The 10,473-nt window shown below is 37.7% G+C and overlaps 1 protein-coding gene and 1 non-coding gene across 2 annotated transcripts; both read left to right on the forward strand.

Annotated features, from left to right (window-relative positions):
- Positions 1-4,325: 4,325 nt before the first annotated feature.
- Positions 4,326-8,754, forward strand: sdhc (succinate dehydrogenase complex, subunit C, integral membrane protein). The gene is made up of 6 exons (XM_059344609.1): positions 4,326-4,415; positions 5,437-5,496; positions 5,897-5,998; positions 6,865-6,926; positions 8,160-8,323; positions 8,513-8,754. Exons 1-6 carry the CDS (start codon positions 4,399-4,401, stop codon positions 8,615-8,617), a joined length of 510 nt encoding a protein of 169 aa, XP_059200592.1. The 5' UTR covers positions 4,326-4,398; the 3' UTR covers positions 8,618-8,754.
- Positions 8,755-10,399: 1,645 nt separating this feature from the next.
- Positions 10,400-10,473, forward strand: trnar-ucu (transfer RNA arginine (anticodon UCU)). Its single transcript has one exon. It is a non-coding gene; the product is annotated as a tRNA-Arg (tRNA).

Here is a 10,473-nt window from a genome sequence, read left to right on the forward strand (position 1 = left end):
TTTCTCTGTTGTAATATTGCATGGATCAGTTCACAAATCTGATTATCATAAAAAACACTGCTGAAAATAGGCTTCTGATTGTGCTTTGAGTTTTTCCTTTTTGTTTTTCTCAGAACTCATTTCCAGCAGAACGATAGTAATATACACCTAGGTGCCTTACGTTAACCAAAGTGATGTACAGTATAAAGGGAATACCGAATGTCATTCATCATGTGAAATGTACCAAATAAAATGGATTCCAAGGAATTCCTTGCCATCATTTTTTATTGTTATTCGATGATTTTGTGGTCAGTTCTGGTCATTAATGCCCCACAAGTTGTCCATTATGGGGAATTAATGGATGACAGGGCTGGCCATTATTTCCTGATAATGGATACCTCAAAGAGCATTAAACAGCTTATACCGTGGTCAGTCATGCAGCTAAAAACTATTCTCTGCCGGGTCCAATAATGTTTCCTGCAAAGTTTGCGTTATGAAAGGGGCGTGGCTAAAGTGTGGGGGTTGTGGGGACTCGCACCACTGAAATGATGATGATACTTTCCTGTCAGACCTACACGGTCGCCCATAAAGTTGGAATAATTTTGTTTTCAGACAGAATCCTCTCTTAATTGTGGTTTCATTTTCATTGTAATATGTTTGGAAGAGATAAGAGATATACACGTTATCTGTCAAGAATAAATCACATTGTCACAATCATTTCATGGGAAGAGGTAAAAAATATTTTATTCCCACTTTATGTGCGGTTGTGCAGTGTCGTACATTAAAGCAGCTCCATTTGCAACATCAGCTAAGCACAAAAAAAGCAAGACATGCATTTAAAATAACATTACAAGCACTGAAGACAAAATATTATCGTCTCTTCAAAGAACATTTGGTCTTCAATTAAGCTCCATATTTATTTTTAGGATTGACAGGTGCACGAAACAATTCCTCAGTCTAACCCAAATATTGAATCCCTGTATCTCCAGTTTGATGGTAACAATAAGTAATCACTATTCAGGACATATTTGAAACAATGTTCTTACCCAGCCTTATTATGTCATTATGGGAGGCAGATTCATAGAGTTTCTCAAGGGGCTGGCCTCCGATGTTTGATCACATTTTCAATTAATGTAGTTTTGGACAAACACATGTAAACAGTAAAAAAACAAAAGAAGAGTTTCTCTTTTCACCTCAGAAGAAGAGTCAGTGTGGTCTTTCCAGGAGAGCAGATGGTCTATCATTAAAAGTATTTTTGTGAGAATAAATGTTTGATTTTTTTATGTTTTATTAGGGATGACAATGGGAACTTTTTGAAAGTTAGGGACTCTTTGTTGAAACTAATGATGCCTCTCAAAAGTTTCTACAACAAACGGCTCATGCATTATGAACGAGGCCGTGGCTTCAGTATAGAGGGTGAGGCAAATCCACATTAATGAAGGAGGAACTCGCTACTGAGTGGGATGATGCCTCTCAAAAGAGTCTACAACAAACAGTCCATGAGTTTGACCATGAAAAGTGAATATGTTTATTAGTTCTGCACCTTTTTTGCAATATTCCAGGCCCACTTTTAGCCAAGTGACATTTTTTAAATCACTTCTCAAACCTATCTTTTTAATAAAGTTCATAATTTTATTCCCAACATGTGCTTTCCTTTTAATCTTGTGTCCTATATTTTTTTTAATTTGTGTTTTTTATTGCTATTTAATTAGCTGTTTAATTGATAATGTAATTGTCTGGTTTGTTGCTATTACAGTCTTGAATTAATTAATTTTGCTACTGTTTTAACCACCATAACTTAGTTTTTAAAAGTGCTGTATGAATAAAGTTTATATTATTATTATTATTATTATTATACAAACACACACCTTATGGCAACCAGCAACCTTATTGTAGAGTTGCTGGTTATTGGTCACAGCTGAACATAAATATTTCCAGCTATACACTCACTATCTTCAAATACATGCACACACAAATACAACAAAGCATTCATATTATGAAAATTATTTGATTTAACTACACTGGAGAATTCCCATAAACAGAATTTTAGGCACAGGACAGGAGTTGGATAATAAAGCTCAATGACTAAAACTACTCACAAAATGTGAGTTCCAAGTGGACTTTTACACATTTCGTCAACTATTGTTATGCAGAGAGAACCATGTCCTGAGCTGCATGCACTATTGCATTCTGGGTAATGGAGTTTAAAGGTAGGAAAAAGGTATGAAAAGTCATATCCCAATATATTTAGGCTGAATATCGATATACGATATATATCCCGATATTTTTATCGCAAAGTGAGAGCAAATGTTCAGTTAAAGTCAAATATGACATGTCACAAGTAGTTTTATTGAAGCCGTTTATTTAAGTGAACATAAATACTGCATAACAACAGGAGTAACTACTTTTTAAATCAAAGCACCATAAAGTGCACATTTAAATAAAAAAAGATCTTAAATAAAAATAACCTATGAAATTAAATAGACCAATCTTTTTCTGAAATAAATATATTTATATGACAAAAGAATAACGGATATTACAAAATAACTAAATATGACAAACCCTAGTAAGGGCAGCATTTATATATAAAGAAAGAAAAAAATTGAACTATATCGATATGCAATATGGTTCAATTCCATATCACATTTAAAAATATATCGATATAATTTTTACATCGATATATCGACCAGCCCTAATCAGGATATGTGATTTAATCGTGATATAATTCCATTGAAAGAAACTATATAATCATATTCAAATGTAAAATCATAATCAAACGTAAAACTCTGGTTCTGCTGTGGTTTGGCACATATCTTCCTGATCTTATCATCTATTATGCATGCCCTCTTCTATTCACTTGATACTCGTTACCTTACTGTCAAAATAGTAAATAAAACATCTTCAGGCAGCTGAGCATTTTCCTCCCAAGTCGCGCCGCCGCTCTTAGTAGAAGCCATTTGTTCAGAAATGTCTAAATATTAAGTCAAAAGCAACGTCAAAACTCGTCTCAAATTTTGCTCGAAGGGTTTTTAAATCTCATGTAACCAACCTTAACCTTGCCTGGTCGAACATGATCTCTTCTTATACTTTATGCAACATTAATATCTGGCCAGACCACTGGGAAGCCTGTGGAGGGCTGCTTCTGGCCATCATTAACCTTACCTCCTGTTTGCTGTCTGTAAGAGTAGATGTTTAGCTTGTGTAGCTTGTGGCCTTTTTCAGTACTTATACTTTTATTTCTCAAGTGCATGACACTATATGACTTTATATGACTACCCATGTTACACTGACCGTTTTATTGTTGTGTGTGATGTAATGAATATTAACACAGGGGATCTGTGTCATATTTGTCATATTGTTTTTGTTGTTTCATTTTGTTGCACACAGTATTCATTTAGCAATTTCTTGATATCTATTTATGGGTTTGTGTTGTGTTTATAAATGCACTTTGCTTCCCCTACCAATTCTTTTCACTTCTTATAAATGTACTCACTAAACAAATTAAAATGAAAGTTACAGATCTAGGAGTGATTTTAAAGAATAATATTATGTTTTAATAAGGTGGAACAATCACAATTGTTTGTGTGTGCCTCAGTTATTGCTGTTTCTTTTTGCCTTTTCTTATTTTTATCTCATTTTGTTTTGATAAGCACTTTGGGCTGACACTCTGTGTGAAATGTGCACAACAAATTAAGTAATTATTTTTATTACCTTTACAAAAATAATTGATTTATTGTTTAGTCAATGAATGAAAATAAACTAGGGCAAAAGAGACATAGGCTCAATTTTTTTTTTTTATATATATATATATATATATATAAAATATATATATTTTATATATACAAATATATATATATATTTGCCACATTCATAGGCATCAGATAAGAAAACCCAGCAAAGAAGAACTAGAGGGAGATTGTTTAGTTATGTTTGTTGTAGCCTTGTGACTACAAGGGCAAGAGCTTGTGTGACTCTTATGTTGACACCTTCAAAATAAAGTGTTACCATATCTTGCTTAAGTCACAAAGGCATGTTCAAAAATTGTCATTTGTCAAAAAGTAATTCATCTCTCTTAAGTTACACAATTTACACACAGTGTTATTACTATGCCAATAGCCATCCTTTGTCACATCCTTTTTGAGTGAAATGATCAATAAATGTCATATGTTACACTTTTGGTGAAGTTTTTTGTGTTTCCTGCGAAACTTGAAAAAATGAGTTAGGCGATTATTTTAACAGGGTGACGATATCTAAACACATTTTACATTTTAAATTGGTTCCTAAAAGAAGTAGAGCCTTTAATAGCCGTCCTGAGCTCACAGTGACCGAGCCTGACCTTAAAAACAGCCGCTGACGGTTTCAGATAACCGGCCGGGACAACAACATCCGGTACGTCACTTCGTTCACTACTTGTCAAACATGGCGCTGCTACTAAGGTCAGTACATTTATGCTACGTGGTGTTTGGGCTCGGGGAAAGCTTCTTCGTGGTCATCAAATCAAATAGTAACATTAACAGTACACGAGCGTTACAGCTGAGGACAAATTGCCCGGTTTTGACTTCTTACTTTGGTTTATTAACGTTATTTAGCGTGAATATAGCGCGACTCAGCGCTTGCTAACGTTAGCTTGCGGGCTAACGCTAGCAGTTTTTCGGGCATTTCAAAGCTAGCAGAGAGTGAACTTTGGCTCATTAGTATAACTAATGGCCGACCTAAGGGTTTTATGTACTTCCTTTTGCCTTTATATGTAAGCCCGGTGTTAAATTGGGCTTCATAACCGGAATGTTTGGGCTGCTTTAGCTTGGATCTGGCTAACTGACAGTTTAGCTAGGTAGGTTATTACACTGACACTAAGAGAGTCAATGTTTTTCTTAAACTTTATCTAGGTGGCTGTTGAAGGTGAGCACAGTGGCTCTCAGGCTTATCGAATGTTTATTACTGCCCTTACATGCGTCCTCCCTACAGATCTAACAGTTCAATCAGATTGACTGGGTTTTGCCTCTGTGGCCCAAACTACACTTAATTAGTTCAAATTATTCATGTCGATAGGAATAGTTATTTGAACAGGTGTTTTAGAAATCATGCTGAAATATCAGGAATTCAACTTAGCATTTTATTTGTAGTCTTGATGTAGACTGTGTACCATTATTCAAACCATAAAAGTGGAATAATTAATACATGTAATTAAAATGATTTGGAATAATAACAATTCCCCATAACTTAACTTGATTTGTACTATGTACCAATTCCACAACATGCACTTGTTTCTCACAACACGTTTAAGGTCTGTGTTTTCTGTAAATATGTAACTTAATCTCAATGGGATATTCCCTGGTTAAATAAAAAAAAATTAAAAATGTACATTATTTTGAAAAAAATGTATTTGACGGCAGACATAGATATCCTGGTGGCAAGTACAAGTTTAATCCTAACCCCTTTCTTCTTTTTTGTGTCTAGGACGTTGGCTCGTCCGGGTGTCTGTCTCACCAGACCACAATACAGTGTCCTCTACAGACAGTAAGTTGTGTGTGCTTGTGAGAGAGAAAAGGAGACTATGTGGTTGACACAAATACACTGTCGTTTGCATGTTCTCTCTGTGTCATAGTGGGTTCTCTCCCAGTCCTCCGGCTTCCTCCCGCGGTCCAAAGACATGCAGTTTAGCATTAATTGGTTACTCTTAATTGCCCATAGAAGTAAGTGAGAGCGTGAATGATTATGTCTCTGTCCCTGTGATAGTCTGGTGACCGGTCCAGGGTGTACCCCACCTCTCGCTTAATGTCAGCTGGGATAGGCTCCTGCCCCCTGCGATCTGAGTTTGGATAAGCGGTTAATAATAATGAATAAATGAATGCTAACCTATGTACTACACATTTTTGCTGTACATGTCTGTACTCTAAATCATGGTTTCTCTCTACAGTGCCGCTCCCATGGGAACCACGGCTAAGGATGAGATGAACAAGTTTTGGACCAAAAATGCCAAATTAAACAGACCCATGTCTCCCCATGTCACCATTTACAAGTAAGTACTCTATGTGTATTGTGTAAAGCCAGTTGTTTGTCCACAAAAAAATCTCAAGTCAAGGACGCCGGTGACTCAGTTGTTCTTTTGTGATTTAGAATCTCAGCTCAATATTTTCAAAATTGCTAAAAATCCACTGCAGCACATTATCTAAGTTATAAAAAGTACATTTTTCAGATCATGCATTCTTTTAATTCTCACATAACCGCAGGACATGCCAACATTATCAGATATTTTCATGCCTCTGTAAACATGAAGTGCAATGAGCACCTTGATGCACTGTTGGGCAGATTAACTGCTTAAAACCTGCGGTAAAGAAAACCTTTTAAACTTGTTGTATCCTGGCTCACTTTGTATTTCTCTGTCATCTGGGATCATTCTGGCTAATCTATGTAAGAGCACTTTTGTCTTTGACACCAGCCATAAATGGGTTCCTACACCGGTATTTCACAGATTTAAATCATATTCTGTCACCTGTTTGATGTTATATTGTCTAACAGCATTAGCCTTATTTCTCAGTGTACCTTTATATGGAGTCTGTAGTGAAAGTGTCAGTCATTTAATTTCTTTTGACATTTCTAGAAAGACAAAAGTCTTCCCATGGCTTGCAGCTTTGCCTTGTGAGTCTCAACCATTTTGAGGAAACATTGCTGCCTGCAGCTAAGAAATTCTGAAGAGTTCTTCTTTTCTTTCTTTATAATGCTGCAATGATGCAACTTGCTAGTCTGGGCCTAACCTGAAGCAAAACAGTTTTAAAAATTTAAGTAAAAGTCAGAAGTCTCAATACTTTGACTTTTGGTTTGGAGTTTGATTCAACAAGATTGATACCTGCCATGATGGTAAATGTATTTTTCTTTGTATTTCAGGTGGTCCGTCCCCATGGTGATGTCCATCACACACAGAGGAACAGGAGTGGGGCTCAGTGGAGGTAACACATCATTTTGTTTTGTCATCATAACTAAAGTCATACATACGCTTGTGAATATTCCCCGTTCTTGTTTCTTTGTCCTTAATATGCATGTATATCCTGCATTTAAAAAAAACACTTCATGATACATTTGTAAGCTTTTATGTTATTATGCAAAAATATATGTGAAGCTATTCTACTGCCTCTTTCAGCTTTGACTGACCCTGAAAATGTCTTCAGGGCATTTTAGTCCATTGCTATTGATTACTGCTAAGAGCATTTACTGGCATTACGAAACACAAGTTGTTCAATATAATTCAACCCTTTGCGTGTGAAAATCAAGTCTAATACTGGACTGCTAACAGCTTTTATTCATTTGCCTGGTGCAAAGGTTGAGCCTGTGCTGCTGTGACATCGTGCATCAGGACTGTTGACCTTGATGTACCGTGCTTTAAAAGCTCGGTCCAATTTTGTTTATATGTTAATGGGTTCAATAAAGGTCAGCACTCAACACTGCCAACAAACAGTCACTCATCACTTGTCTCAACTTTCTATCAAAACATCACATGTGCTTAACCACAGTGTCAACTTTCTGGCTTAATTTCAGTGGGCTAAAAAATGTCACCTGACGGAAGGATTTTTTATAAGCCATATGGCTTATTATGCAATTTTAGATGTCCTGCCTCGACTTCAATGCTATTTTGCACATGGAATTCAAATTCAGAGTTATTTCAGTGCTTGATTTTAAAGGGTTGTTTGTTCAAAAATGCAATGGATGTATATTTTAGTTTACTTTTATGCAACTCTACCTTTTGTGTTGAGATTGATTCACGTCTGCTCTGTCTTCCAACAAGGAATGTTTCCTCTGCTATTATCGCTTTGAATCATTGAGACTGCACGGAAAGAGAAACTTTTGAGTGCTGTTTATTGTAACAGGCATCCATTAAAGAGCCTGTCTGATACTAAACCATTGCTCGGCATTCATTTAATTTAATCAGAGGAGAAAAAAAGTGTTTACATAACTGAGACAGTCATATGTTTAAAAATGACTGAGCGAAATGACTGTGGTGTGGTGATTCATGGAAACAAATCCAGCAAAATCAACGGGTCATAGCATGTTGGTCCTTGACATATGTTCATTTCTCGCTGACTGCTTTCACCCAAAAATCATGCATGTGCAACACTTGTCTCATACACCCATTCACATCCACACCTAGTCCAAACTGTGGTCTTATTACTTCTGTCTGTGTCTAGCCATCTCAGCCTTTGCCTTGGCAGCGCTGGTTTTACCGGGACATTACCCCTACTACCTGGACTTGATCCATTCGCTATCCGTCGGCCCCTTTCTCATTGGGTTGGCCAAGTTCGGCATCACCTTCCCTGTGTCGTACCACACCTTTAACGGCATCCGCCACTTGGTAAGACTTAGGATGATTAAGATTCTTTGGTAGTTTGTTGGTGTACTGTCTGGACTCAGATTTTTTTGTAATTTTGTCATGTTTACTCATTCCTCTGAATATATATTATGTTTTCTTGGGGTGTTTCTTATACTAAATGTTCTTTTCTCTGTCTCTTCTCTCTTATTTGTTTAATATTATATAAACCAGTGGTGGGATATTGGCAAGGGCTTCAAAATCCCAGAGGTCTACCGCACCGGCTACACAGTTATTGGGCTGTCCGTCATCACCTCCATAGCACTGACTTTCCTCTGAGCAGACAACGAGAAGAGAGAGTGGAAGGGAATGTGGACTGGCTTCACTGTGGCAGTTTTGTGTATATGTTCTGTTCTGGCGTATTGCATTTCATCAAAGTATTAAATAAAGGATTATATTATGCTTTATGCAGAAAAGGTGTTGTGATGTTTTGTCCTTTGTAATTAATTCTACCCTGGAACGCTTCAGGGTCATCAAATGCAGCAAGAGTGCAAAGTGCATGCAAATGTGACCCAGTTTATTTCACACTCTGTGTGAACAACAACCAACGGCCAAAATTAGACATGTCCTACATGTTCCATCCTTATGTAATTTATCTAATAGTGCTGTGACGTCAAATTCATTAATCACTTCTTTGCTGTAAGTGCTCAGTGTCTGTGCCTGCCCGTTATCTCTGTGTACAGGAATGTGTGTGTCCGTGGAGTGGCTGTTTACTGTAGGTTGCCATTCATATTTTACCATCTCCTAGCTGCAGCTGCTCAGATGCATTTTTTAACGTCAGGAAAGAGAGTGGCTGAAATGTGCCGAAGCAGCCCAGTGGTGGAAGCTGTGTATGTGAACAGGCTACTCACCAGCAGCCTGCCTCAGGCCTTGCCTCCCACTGAGCCGCACAGGAGCAACACTGCACCTGAACAGCTTTTGTCCTGCAGTGTGAATAAAAGCATGCCGTGATGTAATGTCAGATCCAACTCCATTTAGGTAGGGTACAGTAACAAGTGCACACTGGGAAAAAACAACAACAGTAAATGTTCTGGGGAGGCGGCTGCACCCATACTGTTTTGTACGAGCGCTTTTGAGAATGTGTCTGTTTCGATCAACTGAACCAGCACTGAGAAACAACACCACCATGCAGTCTAGTTAGCTTCAACAAAATTGGTTTATCAATTTGTTACCTGTGGCTCGAATGGAAAACGCTTGTCAACTTGCATTGTTTTGCTGTTGATAAAATGTGTTTGTGAGCCACACAGGTGATCAAACATTCTGCTTATAAAGGACACAGCCAGCGGTCTACAATAACTGTCACTGTTTAAAAAACACAAGTGAGCTCATTTAATGCTTTTGATATGGTTATATTCTCATCAGAGCCGCATCGGATCTGTTACTGGATTGGACTCTATTTAATGGTTGCCAGCTCAAAATAATTGGCACTACAAAAACAAACAGTTGCAAAATTGCTCTCTGTTTGTGACTTTTTGGCTGATTGCAGTGAATTTGGCATCTAGATTATCCCCTACATTGAATCTAATCCATGTCATAGGCACATTTTCCTCTGAGCTACACATCCATTGGACTGCAATTTTCTATTGTGATGGATAGGAAAATTGCTCAAATGTGCAGGATTTAAGACTTTTTTGTTATATAGACTGTTCATACCAAACCCTGTGCACATATTTCCAATTTTAGAGGAAAACAGTAACTGAGGTAATAAAAACATGGGCTGTTCACTGGAGCTATTCCCTGCAAGGAGTGAGCACTTTGCCTCGTAGCTGTTGATGCATTTACAATATAAGATGTTCCATCGTTTGGTTTTGCTCCGATAATATCACCATTATGATGTTTTGACGAGATAACCTGCGTGAAAGCAATGGGGGATGCAGAGCAGGGGCTCTCATCTTCTCTATGAGCCATAAGAGAGTCATGATTACGCAGCGGCAGCACCCCCTACCGGGCGGCAAATTCCCATTCACAGGCTGCGGTCCTGATGCTGAGGGATGGCGAGGATGCTGCACAGGGATGGGAGGGGAATATAAACCCGCTTTTGATCGAAAAAAATGTGGCACAGTCTCTGTGGCGCAATGGAATAGCGCGCTGGACTTCTAATCCAGAGGCTCCGGGTTCGAGTCCCGGCAGAGATG

The sequence above is a fragment of the Centropristis striata genome, chromosome 11, assembly GCF_030273125.1.
Source record: "Centropristis striata isolate RG_2023a ecotype Rhode Island chromosome 11, C.striata_1.0, whole genome shotgun sequence".
Lineage (NCBI taxonomy): Eukaryota > Metazoa > Chordata > Actinopteri > Perciformes > Serranidae > Centropristis > Centropristis striata.